Source organism: Cervus canadensis, chromosome 29, assembly GCF_019320065.1.
Source record: "Cervus canadensis isolate Bull #8, Minnesota chromosome 29, ASM1932006v1, whole genome shotgun sequence".
NCBI classification, from domain to species: domain Eukaryota; kingdom Metazoa; phylum Chordata; class Mammalia; order Artiodactyla; family Cervidae; genus Cervus; species Cervus canadensis.
In genome coordinates, this window is record NC_057414.1 from 40,601,933 (window position 1) to 40,625,532 (window position 23,600).

The following is a 23,600-nucleotide window of genomic DNA, read 5'->3' on the forward strand; positions in this document are numbered from 1 at the left end:
ACCAGAAGAAGAGTAAGATTTCATGACCTAAATAGCATATGAAATTCACATGTGTCCACAAATAAAGTTTTAGTGGAAGATATCTATGTTCATTTGATTAAGTACTCTAGGGCTGCTTTCTTTTTAAAAATTTTAATGAATTAATTTGGCTGCGTAGCTGCAGCACGTGGGATCTTCCTTGTGTCATGCAGCCCATGGATTCTCTAGTTGCAGTGCAAGCTTAGTTGCTCCTCAGCATGTGGGATCTTAGTTCCCTGACCAGGGATCGAACCTGTGTCCCCTGCGTTGCAAGGCAGATTCTTAACCACTGGACTAGCAGGAAACTCCTTCGGGCTGCTTTCTTGCTACAGCAGAGTTGAGTACTTGAGACAGAGCCCTGCAAAGCCTAAAATATTTATTTTCTGGCCCTTTACAGAAAAATTTGCCCACTCCTGCCTTACCGGTTTGGTCACACAAGACCCTTTATATCATGATGACTTAAGAGATACTCACAGGTAATTATAATCCCATTTTAGTCTTACAAGAGAGATGAACTCTACTGAAATCTAAAACCAAAAGTTGGCCTGAAGCCCAAAGGTCAGGGATCTGGATTCCCATCCCAGCTTTATGTGGCCTTAGGCAAGTCACTGCTCCTATTGGTGAGCCTGTTTTAATCCCTTTAACCTGGGGTTGGGTTAGACAGCTCATTACCTGAAGAGACTGAGAAACAGCCTCTGAGAGAATTGTTAGAAACACTAGGCAGGCCCCATTCTAGGAGGCCAGCTAATAAGATGCTGCTCAGAAAATGCTTGTGTAATGAGTCAAGAGGTCTGCCTGACCCCCATGATAGGCCAGGAGCAGAGCTGTGTTCATCGAGTGTTTATTAAATTAATAATAAAGATAACAGGGCTTCCCTGGTGGTCTGGTGGCTAAGAATCTGCCTGCCAGTGCAGAGGACAGGGGTTTGTTGACTTGAAAAATAGCCAGAATCTAAAAATTGAAGTCCTCCCCTGGACAGTAAGGAGATCAAACAAGTCAATCCTAAAGGACATCAACCCTGAATATTCACTGGAAGGACTGGTGCGGAAGCTGAAGCTCCAATACTTTGGCCACCTGATATGAAGACCCAACTCATGGAAAAGACCCTGATGCTGGGAGGGATTGGGGGCAGGAGGAGAAGGGGACGACAGAGGATGAGATGGCTGGATGGCATCACTGACTCAGTGAACATGAGTTTGAGCAAACTCAGGGAGATAGTGATGGGCAGAGAAGCCTGGCGTGCTGCAGTCCATGGAGTCACTAAGAGGCAGACACAATTTAGAGACTGGACAATAACAAAAATTGAGAGTCATGTTTTATCTGGGAGACAGCATTTCAGGTGACCCTGAGAGCGGTTGGGTTGGGTCGGGGCTGGTGGGTGGGGAATCAGGTTAAACAGAAGTTTGCAACAAAGAGCAGAAAATCTGAACATCAGAAGTATTTTTGTGAATTAGAGAAAACCAGCACTCCCAAGTTAAGGAGTTAAGTGCTTTTCTCTGTATGGGAAGATGCAAGAGTCTGGCCTCACTGAAATCATCCCTTTCCTGTACACTTCAGCTATCTGGGGCCAGTATCTTGTGCTTTTCACTTTCTGAGTTCCTCAGTGCTCAGCGTGGGGAGCGGCTGCAATCTGATGGCTGCTATATCTCAGGTATTTTTCTCTTTCCTGAGTGCCCTTAGGGCTCAGAAATTCACATTTGGAGACTGGGAATCCTGATGACTGTGACATCCTTGCTGACTCATGTGGCAGGAAATACTCTATTTCTCAGGTTGGATCCCTGGTCTGGGAAGATCCCATGTGCCCAGAGCAGCTAAGCCTGCGCGCCACAATTACTGAGCCCTTGCACTGCAGCTACTGAAGCGTGAGCATCTAGAGCCCGCGCTCCACCGCAAGAGAAGCCCGAGCGCCACAGTGCAGAGTAGCCCCCACTGGCCACAACTAGAGAAAGCCCACGGGCAATAACAGAGACCCAGCACCGCCATAACTGTAGCGCATCAGGCGCCTCTGTCCATGGAATTCTCCAGGCAAGAACACTGGAGTGTCTCAGTTCAGTTCAGTTCAGTCGCCCAGTCGTGTCCCACTCTTTGCAACCCCATGGACTGCAGCACGCCAGGCTTCCCTGTCCATTACCAGCTCCCGGAGCTTGCTCAAACTCATGTCTATCAAGTTGGTGATGCCATTCAACCATCTCATCCTCTGTCGTCCTCTTCTCCTCCCGCCTTCAATCTTTCCCAGCATCAGGGTCTTTTCCAATGAGTCAAGTGTCTTCACATCAGGTGGCCAAAGTATTGGAGCTTCAGCTTCAGCATCAGTCCTTCCAATGAATATTCAGGACTGATTTCCTTTAGGATTGACTGGTTTGATCTCCTTGCAGTCCAAGGGACTCTCAGGAGTCTTCTCCAACACCACAGTTCAAAAGCATCAATTCTTCGGCGCTCAGCTTTCTTTATAGTCCAACTTTCACATCCATACATGACTATTGGAAAAACCATAGCTTTGACTAGACTAGCTTTTGTTGGAAAAGTAATGTCTCTGCTTTTTAATACGCTGTCTAGGCTTGTCATAGCTTTTCTTACAAGGAGCAAATGTCTTTTAATTTCTTGTCTGCAGCCACCATCTGCAGTGATTTTGGAACCAAAGAAAATAAACTCTGTCACTGCTTCCACTGTTTCCCCATCTAGCTGCCATGAAGTGATGGGACCGGATGCCATGATCTTAGTTTTCTGAATGTTGAGTTTTAAGCCAACTCTTTCACTCTCCTCTTTCACTTTTATCAAGAGGCTCTTTAGTTCCTCTTAGCCTTCTGCCATAAGAGTGGTGTTATCTGCATACTGAGGTTATTGATATTTCTCCCTGCAATCTTAATTCCAGCCTGTGCTTCATCCAGCCCAGCATTTCTCATGAGGTACTCTGCATATAAGTTAAATAAGCAGGGTGACAATATAAGCCTTGACATACTCCTTTCCCACTGGAGTGGGCAGCCATTCCCTTCTACGGGTGATCTTCTGCACCTATGGATTGAACCTGGGTCTCCTGCATTGCAGGCAGATTCTTTATTGTCTGAGCCACCAGGGAAGCTCAAATAAATAAATAAATCTTTAAAAAAAAAAGACACTATGAATTGAGCCCATGTGAAGTCTGGACCTTGGGCTTGTCACTTTACAGGCATGACCTCATCTACTCTTCACCACAAAGGCTCATGAGGGAGGCACTATGGAAACAGGAGGGGAGGGGGCAGAGCACAACTTTTGAAAAATGACATAGCGTGAGGACACAACATAAACTGATTAGAATCATATGGGTCCAAGATGGCAGACAAGTCAACTTAACTAGACCTTGATCCTCGATCAGCGAAATGACATACCCAGAGGCACCATGACAGTTCCAACCCACCATCAAAAAACCACATAGTGGCCCAATTCCTGGAAACTCCACTCCTTCCCCAAAATAGTTGGAATCATCCTCCCACTCATTAACCTATGAAATTGAAACTGAAAAAAAACTGAAAATGTTAGTTGCTGAGTCATGTCCAACCCTTTGAGACCCCATGGACTATATATAATTTGCCAGTCTCCTCTGTCCATGGAATTCTCCAGGCAAGAATACTGGAGTGGGTGGCCATTCCCTTCTCCAGGGAGTCTTCCTGACCCAGGGATCGAATTCAGGTCTCCTGAATTGCAGGCAGATTCTTTACCACCTGAGCCCCCATTAAGCCTGTAGAAGCTAACCACACCACAGTTTGAGGCCGCTGTATTTGCCCTCTGTGATGGCCCACACTCTGTCTGTGGAGTGTGTTTCTCTCTGAATAAATCCACTTCTTACCTATCACTTTGTCTCTCACTGAACTGTTTTTTGATGAGACATCAAGAACCTGAGCTTCATTAGGTTCTGAAAGCAGGTACTGTGGGTTTTGACTGGGTTTGAGTCCCAGCCACATGGATTAAGAGTCCCAGGCAGGGTTTAGGCTGGGTTTGAGTTCCAGCACAGGGGATCAGGACCTGCCCTGAGGTAAATGGTTTCAGCTTCAGGATGATTCAAGTGCATTACATTTACTGTGTATTTGATTTCTATTATGATTACATCCACTCCACCTCAGATGATCAGGCATTAGATTCCAGAAGTGGGGGGTTCCCTACCCTAGACAATATAGAGTGAGCTCCACAGAAATCCAACAAATACAGTGGCCCTGGGCAGTGGACAGCTGGATCCCAGAGAACTCAAGGGGCCTGGAGAAGCATGGGGCCAGGTTACCTCCTCATAGAAAGAAAAGGGGGAAGGCCAGGCTTTGGGAGGCTTCTTGTACACATCAGATAGGTGGGAACTTGTCAGACAAACAAGGTGCTGTAGGTCTCAGGGGTCCTGGGGGAAGGTTCTCCCTTAGATAGGAATGGTCCACCCAGAGGAAGCCCCTCACTGTGATCAAGATAGGTGTAAAGGTGATCAAAGAAGATGGCCAGGGGGATGGTTTTTTACTTAGCCGAGGGGGAGGGCCTGGATTTTGCATTTTGTCTAAATTGTGCTAAAATAGAGACTGCTCAAGTGGTTCATCAAGAGGTTCTTTTGTTCCTCTTCACCTTCTGCCATTAGGATGGTGTCATCTGTGTATCTGAGGTTATTGATATTTCTCCTGGCAATCTTGATTCCGGTGACTGAATGACAATAGATGGTCCAGTGACTAAGACTCCACGCTCCCAATACAGGGGGCCCAGGTTGGATCCCTGGTCAAGGAACTAGATTCCACATGCCACATCTAAGAGTTCGCCAGCCGCAACTAAAAAACACAGGAGGGTCCTGCATGCCACAACTAAGACCTGACACAGCCAAATAAATAAATATAAATATTAAACTGTGGTAAAATATACATAAAAAATGTTACCATTTCTAAAAGTACAATTTAGTAGTGCTAAGTATATTCACCTTTGTTGTAGCTCAGTTGCTTAGTCGTGTCGACTCTGCCATCCCATGGACTGCAGCATACCAGACTTCCCTGTCCTTCGTTGTCTCCCAGAGTTTGCTCAAATTCACATCCATTGAGTCGATGATATCATCCAACCATCTCATCCTTGTTGTCCTCTTCTCCTTCTACACTGCTCAGTCTTTCCCAGTATGAGGGTCTTTTCCAATGAGATGGGTCTTCACATCAGATGGCCAAAGTATTGGAGCTTCAGCTTCAGCAGCAGTCCTTCCAATGAATATTCAGGGTTGATGTCCTTTAGGATTGACTGGTTTGATTTCCTTGCTGTCCAAGGGACTCCCAAGAGTCTTCTCCAACACCACAGTTCAAAAGTATCAATGCTGTATGACAAAACCCACTGAAATGTTGTGAAGTAATTAGCCTCCAACTAATAAAAAAATTTAAAAAAAAAAAAAAAAGTATCAATGCTTTAGTGCTAAGCCTTCTTTATGGTCCAACTTTCACATCCATACATGACTACTGGAAAAACTATAGCTTTGACTAGATGGATCTTTTGTCAGCAAAGTGATGTCCTTGCTTTTTTTTTAATATACTGTCTAGGTTGGTCATAACTTTTCTTCTAAGGAGCAAGTCTCTTTTAATTTCATGGCTGCAGTCACCATCTGCAGTGATTTTGGAGCCCAAGAAAATAAAGTCTGTCAGTGTTTCCATTGTTTCTCCAACTATTTTCCACGAAGTGATAGAACTGGATGCCATGATCTTAGTTTTTTGAATGTGGAGTTTTAAGCCAACTTTTTCACTCTCCTCTTTCACTTTCATCAAGAGGCTCTTAAGAAAAAAAATAAAAATTAAAAAAAAAAAAAAGAGGCTCTTAAGTTCCTCTTTTCTTTCTGCCACTAGGGTGGTGTCATCTGAATATCTGAGGTTATTGATATTTCTCCTGGCAATTTTGATTCCAGCTTGAGCTTCTTCCAGCCCAGCATTTTGCCTGATGTACTCTGCATGTAAGTTAAATAAACAGGGTGACAACATACAGCCTTGATGTACTCTTTCCCCAATTTTGAACTAAGTCTGTTTTTCCATGTCTAGTTCTAACTGCTGCTTCTTGACCTGCATACAGGTTGCTCAGGAGGCAGGTAAGGTGGTCTGGTATTTCCATCTCTTTAAGAATTTCCCATAGTTTGTTGTGATCCACACAGTCAAAGACTTCAGTGTAGTCAATGAAGCAGAAGTAGATGTTTTTCTGGAATTCTCTTGTTTTTTCTATGATCCAACGGATGTTGGCAATTTGATCTCTGGTTCCTCTGCCTTTTCTAAATCCACCTTGAACATCTGGAAGGTCTCAGTTCACACACTGTTGAAGCCTAACTTGAAGGATTTTGAGCATTACCTTGCTGGCATGTGAATGAGCACCACTGTGCGGTAGTGTGAACATTCTTAGGCATTGCCCTTCTTTGGGATTGGAATGAAAACTGACCTTTTCCAGTCCTGTGGCCACTGCTGAGTTTTCCAAATCTGCTGACATATTGAGTGCAGCACTTTCACAGCATTATCGTTTAGGATTTGAAATAGCTCAGCTGGAATTCCATCACCTCCACTAGCTTTGTTCATAGTAATGCTTCCTAAGGCCCACTTGATTTCACACTCCAGGATGTCTGGCTCTAGGTGAGTGATCACACCATCGTGGTTACATTGTTGTACAACTAACCTCCTGAACCTTTCATCTTGCAAAACCAATATTCTATACTTGTTAAACAGCAACACCAAAATGAGTGAATTTTGTGGTGTGTTAATGATATCTCAATAAAGATGATTTTAAAAATAATTTTCAGGCTTCCCTGGTGGCTCAGTGCTAAAGAATCTCCCTGCCAATGCAGGAGACATCAGTTCGATCCCTGATTCAGGAAGATTCCACATGCCTTGGAGTAACCAAGCCCTGTGCACCACAACTGTTGAGCCTGTGCTCTAGAACCTGGGAGCCGCAACTGCTGAGCCCATGTGCCACAACTACTGAAGCCCTTGCTCTGGGGTCCCTGCTCTGCAACAAGAGAAGCCACCACAATAAGAAGCCCTTGTACTGAAACTATTAATAGAGAGTAGTCCCTGCTCATGACAGGTAAAGAAAAGCCTTCATAGCAACAAAGCCAGGACAACCGAAAATAAATAAATACTAAAAAATTATTTAAAACGTATTTTTCAACTCTCCAACCACCATTTAACATTGTATCTATTCTGAGACACAGTTCAAAGGCTATTTCTTGCAGAAAATCTTGCCTGTGTTTTCCACTTTTCAGAGCCCCAGTCCTCAGTCTGAGGGTTGTACAAAGCACCAACCTTCCACAGCCACTCTGGCCTGGAGACCCTCAGAGTTCAGAGCAGTGGCCCGAGGACCTGGGCTGCGGGCTGGAGCTGGTGTGCTCCTGACTTAGGCTGGGAGGTGGGAATCTGGGCCACGGTCCCAGATTTTAATGGTAGGGTATGTAACCGTGGGCAAAGCACTTCTCTCTGCTCCTCAGGGACCTCATCCGGTTGTAAAAGGCCCACCAAGCCTTTTTTCTGTAGGGGTGTTGGAGAAGCTTCATCTCCTGAGCCTGGGCAAGGAGGAGAGTATGGGCTTCCATTTGACAGATGAGGTCACAAGGGCCAGACAGACAAGGCCTACTGAGCAAAGGGTTCTGCTCTGGATCTCAGCCTGGCTAAACTGCGGCCTTTGCTTTTCATTGCTCAAGTAAGTGGGCGCCCTTTGGGCACCCAGGCTCCCTCTGCAGCAGGCAAGGTGGCTGGGTGGTTCTAAGGCAGCAGAGTGGCCAACAAAGCCTAGGGCAGGGTGAGAAGACTCTGAAAAGGACCCCAGCCCCTTCCTGACTTCATCGCCAGGTTTCATTGCCCACTCCTGGTGCTCCATGGACCAGTTGTTCATTTGGGCGGAATTTCTGGGTGGAGATATCGCAGTATAGGGTAGGGGATGGAGTCCAGGGGAATGAAGGGTGTTGGGGTCCAGGGTGCTAGGAAAGGGGCCCAGGACTACAAGCTGGGAACTTTTGGCAGGAATGCCAAACTCCTGGAATTCCACCTGTGCCTTGGAGTCCCTGCAGCAGGGTTTGGAACTAGAGACCCCAAGAGCACATCTTAGGTCCCAGAGAGGCTGGCAGTTCCATCCAGAGAAACTAGCTTGCTGGGGTGGTGTGGCAGCACCAGGGAGCACCTCCAGCTCTGATGCTTTGCCACTCCTAGGCTGGCCCTTTAAACCCAGACCATGATGTCACCTTAGACAGCAAGGGACGGGAGGGGGACTGCAGGCTGAGGAAGGACTTCATTTCCCAGCAGCCTTGGGGGCACCACACCCCTCCCAGCAGGCACTGGCTCACTGCAGACTATTAACCAGTCCAGTGCCATTTTCTACTGGGGTTTTAAAGTGTCCAGCCATTCTGGAGTGAGAGTGGCATTCCCTTGTGGGTGGACTGCCTGGGGCACAGATGGAGCAGGGCAAATCTTTGGGTGTGACAGAGGATTGGGCCTCTTTGCTGCCAGAGTCCTGGCATTGCCCCCAGCTTCCTGGTGCAGACTCCTGAGTCTTCCTTTCTCCGTATGCACTCTCCCTTCTAGAGCCCAGGAGCCCAGTCCCAGTTGGACCCCGTCCCACTCTGCTTTAGTCTTGTTCCCTGGTGCCCGCAGGAATTACCCCTTCGGTCAGGCAGCCGCTTTAATTGGTGCAGGGACTACATCTCCCAGCTGCCCCCGGCGGGAACTTCCTGACGCAGCCCCCCTCCCCCGCCCCCCAAACCCGCGGGGATGTGCGGGCCGACTGGGGGAGGTGACTTGATGTCATCGTGAGAAGCTGGGCGGCGGGTGCCGGTGCGCAGAGAGCCTGGGCTCCCGCGGTGCCGCGCGGGTCGGGTCCCCGGACTTGAGGAGAGGTCTGCGCGCTGCCCCAGCCAACCCGGAGCCCGCCGGGAGCCCGCGCCCCGACCCGGGGCTGAGTTGGGGGCATGCTCCGGCCCCCCTGGAGCCGGAGAGAGAACCCAGGAGCGCCGCCGCCCAGCGCCAGCGCCCCGAACCGCACCGCTTCGAAGGAACCCTGAGCAGCTGCTCCCCTCCCCACAGGCAGCCCCTGGAGGGCCCGTGACCTAAGTCTGGGCATCTGAGAAGTGAGTGTCCCCCCAGTGGGAGGCAGATGAGATTTGGGGGTGAGGAAGGAGAAACTGAGGTTGGGGAGGGTGCCGGGTTGTAGGAGGGGGGTGGCATGAGGATAGGGTTCCCATTCTTGGAAGAGTCCCTGGTGACCCTGATTAGTGGAGCAGGAACGGGGTCCCCATTCTGTTAGGGGCCAGGGATGAGGGCCAAGGTCCCCATTCTAGACAGGGTCTGGCTTGGGGGAGAGGCCCTATTTTGAGGGGATTGTTTTGGAGCCTGGGGCCTTTATGTCTGGGAGAAGGGAGGCACCTGCACCTCGTTTAGGGTCTGGGCCAGGGTCGGAGGGCAGGAAGACGGGCTGTCAGCGGCAGCCCCACAGGCTGTCCTGAAAGAACTGACAGGCTCTCTGTCTCTTTCTTGCCGACCTCTCTGCCCTGACTTCTTTTTCAAAAGAGCCAGGCTGGGAACCCTAGCTGGACTCTTCGGACCCTCAGGAAGGACCTGAAACCTGAGCCATCCTCCTCTCTACCGTGCTTGCCCCCCAGGACTGGGCAGTTGCCAAAGGTCCTGGGGGGGGCCCAGGACTGTGGTTGTGCCCACCCCATCCCCCCGCGACCTCCCCCAGCGCACAGGATGGGCCCAAGTTAGTCAACCCAGCCTCACTCAGCATCCTGCAGGCCCAGAGGGAAGCTCAGAGGCTCTGAAGGCTTGACCCACCGCCTAGCCGCCATGGAGACGAAGCTGCCCCCGGCGAGCACCCCCACCAGCCCCTCTTCCCCAGGGCTGTCCCCTGTGCCCCCGCCCGACAAGGTGGATGGCTTCTCCCGCCGTTCCCTCCGCCGGGCCCGGCCCCGGCGTTCCCACAGCTCCTCTCAGTTCCGCTATCAGAGCAACCAGCAAGAACTCACTCCACTGCCCCTGCTCAAAGGTGAGCCCGGCTGCTGGCCGCGAGGGGACCTGAGTCCTGGAGTGGGCCAGCGAGCCTTGGGGGTGGGGGAGTGAGAAGCAGCTGGCAGCTGTGATCCGACGGAGTCTGGATGGCCCCTTCCGAGCAAGGGACCCAACCACCTGAGCTGACCCCCACCCCCAGCCCTCTCGCCCTCTGTGCTGACGCATGGCCAGACTGGCCTGTCATCCTTGGAGGTGGGGCATCTGGAGGTGGTGCCACCCTGGGGGGCAGACCAGGGCTAAGGGTGGGGCCTACAGCCTGGGTTCCAGGAAGCCGCTAGCAGCCTGGCTGCTGCCAGGGTCCTGGAGCAGGTGCTCAGCATGGCTCCCTGCAACAATCATGGTGTCGTTCCCCCCACCCCTGGCTACAGGGCCCCACTAGCTGAGGCAGAGGGCACCCAAGAGACTCCTAATCCTGCCTCTTCTCCCCACTTCTGGCTCTTAGAACAGAGTGCTACTTAGGAGAGGGAGGCCATGGCTGTTTGGGGCACCTGTGGAAGGCCCGGGCATCCAGGGTCTGTAACTATGCTTTCCAATCAGGCCGTCATGTTCTCTGGGCCTCAGTTAGGATGAAGAGATGAAGCTCCTTTACCTCACAAGAATGGAGGATGGGACAGAAGTGGTTTACTTTCTGCACGGAGTGGGAGATGGCCCAGAAGCACGGGGCATGGGGGCAGAGGAGCCTGCCCTAGGGATTAGGAAGGCCCACCCCTGCCCAGAGCTGCAGCAGCTGCAGCCCGGGCTCAGACCCCTCCTCCTTCCCCAGATGTGCCAGCCTCTGAGCTGCATGAGCTGCTGAGCCGGAAGCTGGCCCAGTGTGGGGTGATGTTTGACTTCTTGGACTGTGTGGCTGACCTGAAGGGGAAGGAGGTGAAGCGGGCGGCACTCAATGAGCTGGTGGAGTGCGTGGGGAGCACCCGGGGGGTCCTCATTGAGCCTGTCTACCCAGACATCATCCGCATGGTGAGCCCCTGGCACAGGGCTTGGTGCGCGTGGGAACCCTACTGCCTGCCCGCAGAGCTCCCGGGCAGAGAATAAACCCATACTCTTTGGCTTGGCCTTAGGGCCCGTGTCTTCCCGCCTGACCCGTCTCCCAGCCCCACTCCTGCCCAGCACCCTGCAGTGTGGGTCCCTCCGTGCCTCCTGGGCTTGTCCCACCCTGCCCTTTTGCTCACGCTCCCCTGAGGCCCGGTGTGCACTCCCCACGTTCCTTGTGCCACGGCCTAGCTCAGCTGCTGCCTCTTCCATGAAGCCTCTCTCAGCACCCAAACTAGAAATCTCCCTTTTGCTGCTTAGAAGGTCCGTAGACCTTACCATTTTCCATCTTGTCTTCCCTGTTGGACTGCACCTGATAGAGGGTGAGGATGTGTATCATCTGCCCCTCAATCCCCAACCCCAAGCCTTCCATGAACCAGATGTTCAGGCAGTGATTGCAAAGAAGGGAACTGCTTGTTGAGGCAGGTGCTGAGACCCGTTAGACTTAGGATGAGGGATGTCCTAGCTTCTGCCTCAGAGGGTTCTTCCTTAAAGAACCCTGACCTGCCCCTCAGATCTCAGTGAATATCTTTCGGACGCTGCCGCCCAGTGAGAACCCTGAATTTGACCCTGAGGAGGATGAGCCCAACCTTGAGCCTTCATGGCCGCATCTTCAGGTAGGAGGGCTGGGGAAGACAGGGATATGAGTTTCAGAAGAGACCCAAGGACGGGTAGAGGGTCTCCTGAGGTCCTGGGCTGTTGGCTGAGGGCCACAGTGCAGGATGAAGGGGGAGGCTGTTCCTGAACTCACCATGTTGTCTGTCCCCTCCTCCAGCTGGTATATGAGTTTTTCCTGCGTTTCTTGGAGAGCCCAGACTTCCAGCCCTCTGTGGCCAAGAGATATGTGGATCAAAAGTTTGTCCTGATGGTGAAGTGGGGAACCCAGGCTGGGTGGTGTCATGGGGCAGGGGCAGGCTCTCTGTGGGGGCATGGGGATAGGACGGAAGTAGCCTGGCTTGGTCTCTCTCCTAACCCCTGATCCCGGCTCCCACAGCTCCTGGAGCTGTTTGATAGCGAGGACCCCCGGGAACGTGAGTACCTCAAGACCATCTTGCACCGGGTCTACGGCAAGTTCCTGGGGCTCCGGGCCTACATCCGCAAACAGTGCAGCCATATCTTCCTCCGGTGGGTGCCTGCTTCCTGCCCAGCTGAGACCTGGGGAGGAAGCAGGGAGAGCTGTGGGAAGAAGACAGAGGCAAAGGCTTCTGGGCTGGGGGACCCTGTAGAACTATGGTTTATTGAGTTTTTTCTTGGCAGCATGTACTAGTGCCAGTAGCACTGCTTATACAAATCCTGTGAGATCAACAGAGAAAGGGCATTTATTTCCATTTTACAGATGAGAAAATGGAGGCTGAAAGAGGAAATGGTTTGCAGGGACTAGGTCAGTTCAGGGGGCCTGGGATCTAAATCTTTTGATTTTTGTCATACCAGGCCATAGGACCCAAAGAAAGGGATTCTTTGTGTAAATATGTATTGAGCACCGCTGCCTACTTGGCATCAGGGGCCCATATGGCCTTGTAGTTGAGACTGACTCTTGAGCTCAATGGCCTGTGTTTGAGTTTGGTTCAAATATTTGGGTGAACTTGGGCAAAGTATTTAAGCTCTTTCCTAGCTTCCTCGTCTCTAGAATGGGAATGATAACTCTACTAACACAGAGACAGTTGTCAAGATGAAATGAGGCAATGCCTTCACTCACTATAGCTCCTGGACCAAGGCTAGAACTCTGAAACCTTAGCTCTTATTGTTATTAGCTACGAAATAGGTGAGGAATGATCCCTGTCCTCCAGGAGTTCAGTGTATTAAGATTCCTTGCTTATTAACTTTAGGGCAAGTTTGATTGAGCTGCTGAGCCCTGATTTCTTCATCTGTGTAATGGATCTAATAAGCTCTACCTCTTGGGATGATTTTGAGAAATAACATAGCACAGAATAGACACTCTGTCATTCTTTCGGTTGATTTGAATGAAGAGTGAAGGACTCGGGCTGAGTGCCTGTGGACTGGATGAGGACCAGGTAATGAGAGTTAGGGTCTGGCAGACGATGCTTCCAGAAGAGGTTTGAGCTGGGACCCAGAGTGGCAGTGGGGCAGGGCTGAGAGGGTGATATAGAGGTGGGTGATATAGAGATCTCAGTGGGCCTGGTTTGGGGTTTGGGGAAGAGAGCACAGCCTGTGGGTTGGGAGAGAGCTGGGTTGATGTGCAGGGCTCAGGTGGGTAGGCAGGGTGGCTGAGAGGAGGGTTGGGCCTGCTCCAACTGTCTTGAACTCTTGTGCATCCTTCTCTTCCTCTCAAAGGTTCATCTATGAATTCGAGCACTTCAATGGCGTGGCTGAACTGCTGGAGATCTTAGGAAGGTGACTCTCTCTGGGCCTCAGCTGGTGCATCTGGAGGATTCTGGGAGGTGGGACAGAAGCCCAGTCATCCCAACCCTCTTCATCTCTCCTGTCCCCTCCTCAGCATCATCAATGGCTTTGCGCTGCCCCTGAAGACCGAGCACAAGCAGTTCCTGGTTCGAGTCCTGATTCCCCTGCACTCTGTCAAGTCGCTGTCTGTCTTTCATGCCCAGGTAAGGCCCAGGCCTGGCCCTGCCATGGCGGAGAGGTCCTGAGGGTCAGGGCAGCCACCTGGACTGGCAGGGTCAGCCTGACACTCTGACTCCAGGCACACTAAAGCATGAACTCATGGGATCCTCTCTCATCTTTTTCTTGTTTAATTCTCTTCCATCTACCTTAGAGAATTGCCACGATCCTTTCAGGCCAATCTTAGACATCAGTTCTCTGAAGACTTCCCAGCCCCCTCCCTCTTAACCTGCTCTGGGCAGGATTAAGCTCTCCTCCTTCTATATTCCCATAGATCATAATACAGATTTTGGATATGGAACCTTTTATAAAATTTATAAGGACTAGTTTGCTGAATATTTCCCGTGTAGGGTCATTATTGTGTCCCTGCACATCAAACACAGTGCCTGGTATGTCCTAGGTGGTCAGTAAATGCTTGGTGAATGAGTGAAGAGCAAGTGAGCAAATCTCTGGTGTCCTGTCCTGGTCCCCTGCTGACCCCTGTCCTCCTCCTCTCTGCCTCCCCCTCCACCACCCCGCCCCCACTCCCTTGCAGCTGGCATACTGTGTGGTGCAGTTCCTGGAGAAGGATGCAACCCTGACAGAGCATGTGAGTACCTCTGGTGTGGGTGCTAAATCGCTTCAGTCTTGTCCGACTCTTTGCGGCCCTATAGACTATAGCCCCCCAGGCTCCTCTGTCCTTGGGATTCTCCAGGCAAGAATATTGGAGTGGGTTGCCGTGCCCTCCTCCAAGGGATCTTCCCAACCCAGGGATCAAACCCACGTCTTGTGCGTCTCCTGCATTACAGGTGGATTCTTTACCACTGAGCCACCAGGGAAGCCCTCAAGTACCTCTGGCGGGATAGGCAACCTGGTGTCCTGGCAGGCCACCCTGGGGGCCAACCCTGGCAGGCCTGACTCCTTTCTGCCTCAACTCCCACAGGTGATCCGGGGGCTGCTCAAATACTGGCCAAAAACCTGTACCCAGAAAGAGGTATGAAGGGCTCTGATGTCCCCTGCAGGGAGGCTGGGAAGGCTTGGCTTCGGGAAGGCAGTCGGGGGAGATGGGAACCGCCGTCCCTGTGTCCCTGACCCCACCCCAGGTGATGTTTCTGGGGGAGATGGAGGAGATTCTGGATGTTATCGAGCCCTCGCAGTTCGTGAAGATCCAGGAGCCCCTCTTCAAACAGGTGGCCCGCTGTGTGTCCAGCCCCCACTTCCAGGTACGGGTCGGGTGAGAGCCAGGGTATGGACTAGAAGGTTGGGAGGTTGACTTCACACAGCTTCCTCCGCCCTCAGTTTCTCCTCTGGACCTTCCAGGGTCTGATAATGTGGAGATGCTGAACTCAGGGTCAGGAGACCTCCCAGTGGCTGAGGAGATTTGAGTAAATCACTTCACCACTCTGAGTTGGTTTAAGCTTCCTCATCTGTGGGATGGGCCAGCTGGGTGGGGAGGAGAACTGAAGAGATGGTAGCATAAACACATGTGGTAAACTGAAATGGATGTTTACCAAATGTCTATGAATGGGACGGATGGTTGTCATCACTTTCCCCCTTTCTTGGTGGCTTTAAATTTCATTAGCCTCACAGAGACCAGCAAGACTTCCCCACTCCATCCAGGCTGGATGTAGCCAGAGTTCTCCTACATGTATGCAGGAGAGTTTATGCAGACTTTCTCTCATTTTTATAAGCCATAACCTGGTACTCTGGCACTTCAGTTTACTAAATACCTCATATGATTCTTATAACAGCCATATGGCGGTAGCTATTATTAGCCCCAGTTTGTAGATTTGAAAACTGAGGCTGAGGGGTAAATTGCCTTTCCCAAAGTCACGTGGCCAGTGTGTAGTGGAGCCAGGATTCACCTTTGAGCACTGGACTCCAAATCCAGTGTTCTTTGCACCTCACCACGTTGGTCAGATGAACCCTGAAGATGGGGTGTAAGGAGGACCCTGGGTTTGTGGCTGGGTCTGATTCCAGGACGGGCACCTGCAGGGAAGGCACTGAGGCGTTTACTCTGCCATCTCGCTGCCCCAGGTTGCAGAGCGGGCTCTGTATTTCTGGAACAATGAGTATATCCTGAGCCTCATTGAGGACAATTGCCACACTGTGCTGCCTGCTGTGTTTGGGACCCTCTACCAAGTCTCCAAGGAGCACTGGAATCAGTGAGTGCCCAGGCTTTGACTTCACCCACAGAGGCTGGGGCAGGGCCAGCCAGTCCAGAACTGGGGCTACTGGTAGCTGGAGAGGATCAGGGAAGGCATCTGAAGGTGGTGGAGGGGTGGTGAAAGGGGAAGGAGAAGGGTGGTGCTTGTGGTGTTCAGGGCTGCAGGCCGTGTTTGGGACACAGAGATAGACAGAATGCTGGAGAGGGAGGTGGGACCTAACTGAAATTGGTCTCATCTCCCACCTCATCCTTGTCCTTGCCAAGAACCATTGTGTCTCTGATCTACAATGTGCTCAAAACCTTCATGGAGATGAATGGGAAGCTGTTTGATGAGCTCACAGCCTCCTACAAGCTGGAAAAGCAGCAGTGAGTGCTGAGAGGCTGGGCATGGAGGGAGAGGGGAGAAAAGCAGGAAAAGGACCAGCTCCTAAGGGTTGGAGGGGAGCTAAAAGGACAACCCATATCCCATCTGGTCAGATGTTTAAAGTCTCTCCCTGTGGTCTTGTCACGTGCTGAGCCATCTGTGCCCAGCTATCCACTGCATCCTCCAATTATCCTCCCAAGTACTTCCTCCTAATCTAGAGGTTCCTACTTGCCTGGTGGCTCAGTTGTAAAGAATCTGCCTGCCAATGCAGGAGATGCGGGTTTGATCCCTGGAACAGATAGATCCCCTGGAGAAGGAAATAGCCACCTCCTCTAGTATTGTTGCCTGGAAAATCCCATGGATAGGGAAGCCTGGTGAGTTACAGTCCATGGGGTTGCAGAAGAGTCGAATATGACTTAGCAACTAAACAACAACATAACAACAACCCTTCAGGCCGGGCCTCTAAAGGCCAGGCTGATCCATCTACTCCATGACCACAGGCTGGGACCCGTCTCTCCTCAGTGTTTTCTCCCCAAGTGGAAGATTCCCATTGAGTCTCTCCTTGCAGATGGGGTGGTGGTGAGGGAGTTAGATTGCAGTTGGAGCTCCAGGAAGGGTAACTGCCTCTCCCTCTCTCCCCAGGGAGCAACAGAAGGCCCGGGAACGGCAGGAGCTGTGGCAAGGCCTGGAGGAGCTACGGCTACGACGGTTACAGGGGACCCAGGGGGCCAAAGAGGCCCCACTCCAGCGGCTTACACCCCAGGTCACCGGTGGAGGTCAGAGCTAAAGATCCCCAGAAGGGGAGGAGCTAAACCCAGAGCTATCAGTCCCTCCACCCTCCCTCCTGCCCAGGGGCCCACAGAGATACACACCTACTCCTGGCCTTGCCAGCAGGGGCTTGGAGGGCTCCTTGCCTGGCCCAGCATGGGCAGTTTCCTCTGGGGGGAGAGGAGGAGAGATGGTGGTCCTGGCAACAGAACTGTCAGGCCCTCCTGGTAGGACTGGACCAGGGTGCACTTGATCAGGAAGCGGCCATCGGGGACTGCCCTGCCCCACAAAGCCGGGCTCCAGACTGTAGGCAGGTTCCCACGCCCCGCTCCCAGCCTAGGGCAAGGGGATGCAGCCCCTCACCTGCCCCACCTTGTGCCAGCGCGAGGTCCTTCCTCACCCCACCATGGGGTCCATGGTCTATTTATTCTCCCCCAGCTCCCCTGCAACACAGACATTATCCTGGGCCTGGGGCACCCTCTTCCCCTCCCCGCCCTGGCCTTGTACATCCTTGTCCCCTTTTTATTTATTGGGCAGGGGGAGGGGTAAGGGCACAGGCAGAAGATTCCCTGTGTCCTGGGACAAGGGGGGTGGTCACAGTCTGTTCCCCTTTCCATGGCTGGGGGTAGATTTAATAAAGAGAGGAACTCACGATCTGCTTGCTTTATTTAGGGGTAGGGACAAGGGGGAGGTGAACTGATGAAGGACTGGTTCAGAAGTCAGGCGGAGGTGGGAAAGAGGCAGAAAACCCCCTCTTCTCAGAGGGTTGGACTTGTTATCCTTACTGAGGTTCAGGAAATATAGGATACACTCCAACTCTGAACCCTGTGACCAAGGGGAGGGGGATGGGGAAGGATGGGCTAATAGCGTGAGAGGCGACACATGTCACACTGGCAGGCCCTGGCCGTGAAGATCTCCAGCTCCTCCTTCCGGCTCCCCCCACAGTGCAGCTGCACCTTCACCTGTAGGAGAGGTGCGTGTCTGTTGCAGGCTCCTTTCTCAGGCCATCTTAGATCCCTGCCTCCTCTGTCCCCACACCCCCAGTGAGCCGCTGCTGAGCTCAGCCCCCTCACCTTCCTCAGGCCGCTGATGGTACAGCACTGAGACACGGAGGTGATGTTATGTCGATAACCACTGGCCACCAGCACGGAGTACCGGGAAGGGAAGGCACTGGACTCGCAGTGGCCCACACAGGCCTGTGCCACATGGGAGCCCTGGCAGGTGCCTTGGCGGTCACTTCGCACCGTCACGTTGAAGGCTAGAAGGAGACAGGGGAGTGGTAGATGGTGCCGTGGCGAAGGCTTGCCCAGCGCCTGTTGCCTGAGCCTCACTGGGTCCCTCGTGGGTGCTGCCTGCCCCGCCTTGGTCCAGTCTATCAGCTCTTTGCTTCCACCCAGCTCTCTGCTCCTAGAGTCACTTACGGTGCAAGTGGCAGCCTGGGATGGCGGCCTGTCGACTCTGGCCTTCAGTGGCCACCAGGAGCAGCAGGCAGAGGAGCAGGGTTTGGGGGCACGCCATGGGCATCTGAAACACAGAGGGTGAATAAATGTTTCTAGGTGGGTGAGCAGGTGTTGGGGAGGAGTTCTTTAAATGCTGCATGCCTCCGGGTGAATGAGCCAGGGCTAGGCTGGTCTGTCTGACTGGGGTGAGGCATGCCTTGAGGGGCTGCCTCTTCCTTGTGTGTGCCTTTGGGTGAATGTGTATGTGCATGTATGTGTGTACCCATCCTCTCTGAACGAGTATGAGTGTGAGCAGCTGTCCCAGTGTGACTCGCATATCAGCCCACTGCAGTGATTCTCCCCGGAAGTCTCCTCCACCATCTGGAGCACAAACCTCTGCCTCCCTCCACCTGCCCCGTCTGGGCATGTAGGACCCTTAGCTACAGCCCCAGGCTCTGCCGGGTTCTTGCTGCCTCAGTGAGCTCACCGCTTCTGAATGGATTGTTGAATGGCTCCTCTTGCCTCCTGCTGGTCTCCAGACGGTGCTGGCTCTCCGACTTTTTATTCGCCATCATCCTGGAGCCACGCCTTCTTGGAGATCAGCTTTCAGGCCTGCCTCTCTTCTGCCCGAAGCCTCACAGCAAAACCACCTGGGAGATCCTGCTCGAATCTGAGGTGTGGTCCTCAGAGGGTAGTTTCTGCTTTCCAGCAAGTGAGGTGTAGAGGGAAGGCCAGGACCACTCCCAGGCAGAGGGGGCAGTGTGTGCGCCTGGGGAGAGAGGGCTCTGGACTGGGCTGATTTGTGGCCACCTGGGTTCTCTTCTTTGCTGTGTGACCTCAGGCAGGACACTTCTGTTTAGGGCTTTGCCAGCCCAACCTTAGTGATTAAACTCAGCCCTGGCTATCTCTTTTACCCACTGCAAAGGTAAGGGTGGAGAGGAGATTCTTATGGACAAGGGAGGTGATAGCATCTCACTGATGGTATCAGTGGGGATATCCTGAGAGGTGCTTCATGGCAGAGCCAGAGGAGAGTGGGGTGGGGGTTCTAAGTTCGTTTCAGAGCTTCACTTGCACTGTCAAGTGGATGACTTCTCATTCTGGGGTTCAGCTGCAGGGTGGGGCTCCCCCTAGTTCCTGGAATAACAGGGACCGTCTCTTGGAAGAGCCTGAAGCCATCAACCCCAGCAGATCCAATCATTTAATCCAGCCCTGGCTCTGGTTTTGCAGGTGAGGCAACCAAGGTTCAGAGAAGGAAATTTACTGAAGGTCACACAGCTAGTTCATGGCAGGGCTGATTTGGAACCCAAATTTGCTGTTCATGCATGGTGCTAAATTAGACTTGGGGCGAGAATGCGGCAAGTTAGAAAAAGACCCCTCATCAGCGAGAGCCACAGGGGCTGGGGCAGGGGAGAAATCAGAAGGAAGCCTGTGCTAACTCTGGCTCCGCACACCCCAGGGCTATAGTCTCACTGACCTGCTCAAAGAAGCAGAGCCAACCACACAGCCAGCCAGAGCTGGAAGGCACTTGAGAGCTCATCAGATCCTACCCTTTCATTTTCCAGATGAGAAAATAAGAACCAGAAAGGAAAGTGACTTTGCCAAGAGTTCATTGTAAGCTTGGAAGTCAGAATAGCACTACTCAGATCTCCAGACTCTGGAGCTGAGCCTCTGGACAGCTTTGTAAAGCAGGCTGTGTTTGGGACAGGAGGGCAAAGGCTGTAAACACAATTTGTCCCTAGTCCTCCAGTCCTCACACACAGTGACTTCCCCTTCAGCCCTTCTCCCCTCAGGTCCCAGGCCCTTCAGTAGCCCACCTCATCTGTCCTCCCCACCTAAGGGAAAGGTATCAGAACAAGCGGTCTCCAAGAGACCCCTTTAGCAGTCCAGCCCTAACTTCTCCATTCACCATGAGAAACTTCCAGCATGACAGATAATCGGCTCTGTTCAGAGCAGGAGTGACAAGGGCTCATTACCTTACAAAGTGGCCTATTCTAATTCTGGTCATCTCTACAGTTAAAAAAATGCCTCTAACTTACACTGACTTCAAGTTAATCCAGTAAACTGGTCTGCATTACTGTCAAAAGCCAAAGGAGTAGCTAGCTGAGAAGAATTTATCTACCAAGAGATTGTATCTTGGGGCTGAACGGGGTGAACTGACAAGACATGATTTCCTGAGGGGCAGCAGGACTCAGGACACGGAGCCTTGCAAGACCCCGTCCTGTCACCCCGCCCTCTCACCCCACCGGGAGAGCTGCCGATGTGAGGTCAGGTACAGACCCCGCCTGCCCAAAGTGTTCCGTCAACCACTGTATCCCTGTATCTTGAGAAAAGAGTGCTCTCTCTCTACCCCACTAAAACTCAGTCAATAAGGCTTCATAAATAATTTATTGTCATTAGAAATCAAAGTGCTAGAGATGAAAGACCCAACTGGCCCATTGGGCTGTAAAATTCTCAGACTAGAGCATTTTAGAAACTTACACTCTTAGTGATTTAAATTGGGGGAGGACATTCCTTTGTAAAGAGGCAAATGACAGGACAAACCCACAAGAGGACTCAGGGAGTCTGGGGCTTTCATTCTCCCTGACTGGAACGTCATAGCAGAGAGTAGAGTGGGAAGGGTCACATCCAGAGCCAATGCTCTTCCCACTGCTGCATTTAGGAGGCTCACTGGCTGCTCTTTCTGAAGAAATACCTAAACGGGAAGAGAGAGCTGCAGAAGGAGAGCAGAGCAGGTTGAGACTCCAGAGGTCCAGTTCCTGTCTCCCAGGTCCCATTAGGGCTCTATTATTAGCTAGGGCATTTCTTCTCTGGGACCACTGATTGGAAATTCAAGTCTAAAACAGCATTTGAAAAGGTACCCAAGTTAAATTATACTCTGGATGTATAAATAAAGAACAATAGCAATGGGACGGCTGAGCTTTAGATAGATGAAAGGATTTGTTTTGTACTCTGCAAAAAGGACTCTGAAGACAGAGCCTAGGTTCAGAGAGAAGAATGGAACTATTTTAGTAATGAAATCAACTGAATAACCCAAACACAATAAGAATAGTTTTCCAAGTAACATTTAGGATATCAGATTCAATGCTGGGCACATCAGGGTGGGGTAGGTTAGTTAGGACCCTAAAGCTCTATCTCATTTCCATCATTTGTTCTGCACAAAATAGAGATTATAAGGGTAATCTGCTTTCTTTTCTAGTCTACTATCCCTGAGAGCTTCCATGGGGGTAAGTTTAATGGCAGGAGAGAAGTCTGTCTTACGTCAGAAACCCAAAGAAGCCACTGGTTCCCAGCTCTGCGGGCCCCTCAGCTGGAGGTGGACTGCTCTGCTGCGGTGGTGGGATAGTCGTCCCCGCTGGGCCGTCCTCCCACTTGGGATCTGCAAGGGGACACTCAGGCAGGGAGAGCGCGGCCTGCACGTGAGCAGGAGGAGGCAGGACAGCGAGCACGAGCCAAGGGCGGCCTCAAACCAGGGTGGCTGGAGCCAGATGCACTGCTTGCTCTGATCTTCTCAACTTCATCCCCGCTCAGTAAGGGGCTATTCTGACCTTGGAGTATTTTCAAAGTCCGCTCAAATCCTAGACACCTACCGTGGCTGTGTATCTACACACGGACTGACAACTTGTTGGAGCACTCACTTTGCTCATGTGCCTGCATCTGTGATAACTGCATCCATACTGAATCCTCATGCTGAGTGAAAGATCAGCAAGCAGAAAGGGCGACACCTGACATGCATTCCCAGCCCCTGCCGAGCACCATCTGCACCTTCGATATTAACACTAATGCCCCAAAGAGAAGAGGAGGAGAGAAAGCTTCCCAGAGATTGTTCTCTGGGATAGAAAAGCAAAGCATATCCCTCCCAACTTTTCTGTAAAACTTATATGGAATGTTCTGAAACTGTGGGAGCATCAATTTTGCTATCAGAAGCACAAGAAGAACATGCATTGCCTTTCACTGCATTTGGGAACTGCAGGGGCTTCTATTACCCAAGAGCACGCCCCCAGACTGAATGGCCAACAAGCACCTCCACGGGAGCAAGGCACATCGCCCACGGAGCGTGCCCAGACTCAGAGCTCCGTGCTGCTTTGCTCATCAGGGGACTAAAGAGGACAGGATGCTTATTAGGGGAGAACAAATATGAATTTCTCAGAACCTACCCTGGTCCTGGACATCAGTGACATCAAATGCTGGGGTCTTCTGGCATTCTCGCTGGGTTTTTCTTTCTCTGTTCTGATGAAAAGACCAAGAAAAGTCTTAAACTTTACTGTTTTCCAGCTTGGGGGTCTGAATGCTATTTGCTGGTGAAGAGATTTCACATCAGTGCTGGGGTCTGGCTTCAGACTGCCCAGGCAGGATCTATTTTTCCTTCTATAGGACTGTCCTTTTCCCATTTCAGCTTCCCAAACACTGTCCTTCTAAAATCATAATGTTTAACAGACAAGAACAAACCAAGCAGGGTGTACCTTACCATTTCATGTTTCTGAGTGCCAGCTATTGCCAAGGACAGAATTTCAAGGTTTCAGAAATCAGGAGGACCTTTATTTTACCTTGGAGAAAAGTATAATCTATGTGGTAAAACTGACATATAAACTAAGTACTATAAGTCAGTGTGATAAGACTACCCTATCAGTCTATATAGAGTGCTGTGGTTGCTGAGAAGGATGTGAAGAGAGTGGGTAGTGGTTAGACACAGAAGACTTCACAGGGGAAGTGTTATTTAAGTGGGGCCTCGATGGCCAGCATCAAGGAGTCAAAGAGAACAGGGCATTCCAGACAAGGACATGATGTACAAGAGCACATTGCCATTAACATGTAAATATGATCAACATGGCTAGAGCCAGCAGAAACATGACTGTGGCATAAGCAGCCAGCATACTACAACACAATCTTATTATTTCTCCCTGTGCTACTGCCGTATAGACCTTCCTTTGTACTTTGAAGGGGACACTCTGTAGCCTGGTTCCGAGCCTATAATATTCTCTGAGACACCTTGATAGTCAGAAACAGTTTATATATTTCTTTTTGGGAAACACTGACAACTGGTCACTTCCCTCATTGAGGCAAAACCTGAGGCTTGACTACCCAGCAGTGCTGGGGAGTTCCTTGAGCCATTTTGCCAGTGAAGAATTCTGTAGCAAGGGGCTGCCGACTGTCAGGGTATATCACAGGGGCAGAGGCACAGCATTGCCAGGAAAGGGAGGACAGGTCCTCCATGCTAAGCATGAGCTGATACTGCTGGTAAGCTCTTCCACAAACCC

General features: G+C 51.4%; 3 protein-coding genes across 8 annotated transcripts in view; 1 reads left to right on the forward strand and 2 right to left on the reverse strand.

Annotated features, from left to right (window-relative positions):
* The first annotated feature begins 8,345 nt into the window (after positions 1-8,345).
* Positions 8,346-17,560, forward strand: PPP2R5B (protein phosphatase 2 regulatory subunit B'beta). Its single transcript, XM_043452230.1, has 14 exons — positions 8,346-9,082; positions 9,522-9,996; positions 10,783-10,979; positions 11,567-11,668; positions 11,827-11,919; positions 12,046-12,176; positions 13,344-13,403; positions 13,507-13,615; positions 14,164-14,217; positions 14,551-14,601; positions 14,711-14,830; positions 15,645-15,772; positions 16,039-16,140; positions 16,781-17,560. The coding sequence occupies exons 2-14, from the start codon at positions 9,798-9,800 to the stop codon at positions 16,923-16,925; spliced, it is 1,491 nt and encodes a 496-aa protein (XP_043308165.1). The 5' UTR covers positions 8,346-9,082; positions 9,522-9,797; the 3' UTR covers positions 16,926-17,560.
* Positions 17,555-18,968, reverse strand: GPHA2 (glycoprotein hormone subunit alpha 2). Of its 2 annotated transcripts, none has more exons than XM_043452232.1 (4): positions 18,833-18,968; positions 18,328-18,430; positions 17,980-18,164; positions 17,555-17,868 (listed from the first exon to the last, which is right to left on the reverse strand). In XM_043452232.1, the coding sequence occupies exons 2-4, from the start codon at positions 18,428-18,430 to the stop codon at positions 17,767-17,769; spliced, it is 390 nt and encodes a 129-aa protein (XP_043308167.1). In that variant the 5' UTR covers positions 18,833-18,968; the 3' UTR covers positions 17,555-17,766. The 2 variants fall into 2 exon arrangements, with proteins under 2 accessions (XP_043308167.1, XP_043308166.1); XM_043452231.1 differs by having other exon boundaries at positions 18,740-18,852.
* A 1,749-nt stretch (positions 18,969-20,717) lies between these two features.
* Positions 20,718-23,600, reverse strand: part of MAJIN (membrane anchored junction protein) — a 28,047-nt gene continuing 25,164 nt past the window's right edge. For all 5 annotated transcript variants that reach the window (XM_043452353.1, XM_043452351.1, XM_043452355.1 and 2 more), the window contains 3 exons: positions 22,500-22,572; positions 21,604-21,721; positions 20,718-21,055 (listed from right to left, as the gene is read on the reverse strand). In XM_043452353.1, coding sequence (XP_043308288.1) covers positions 21,010-21,055; positions 21,604-21,721; positions 22,500-22,572 — 237 coding nt within the window. In that variant the 3' untranslated portion in view covers positions 20,718-21,009. The remainder of the gene's footprint in view (positions 21,056-21,603; positions 21,722-22,499; positions 22,573-23,600) is intronic.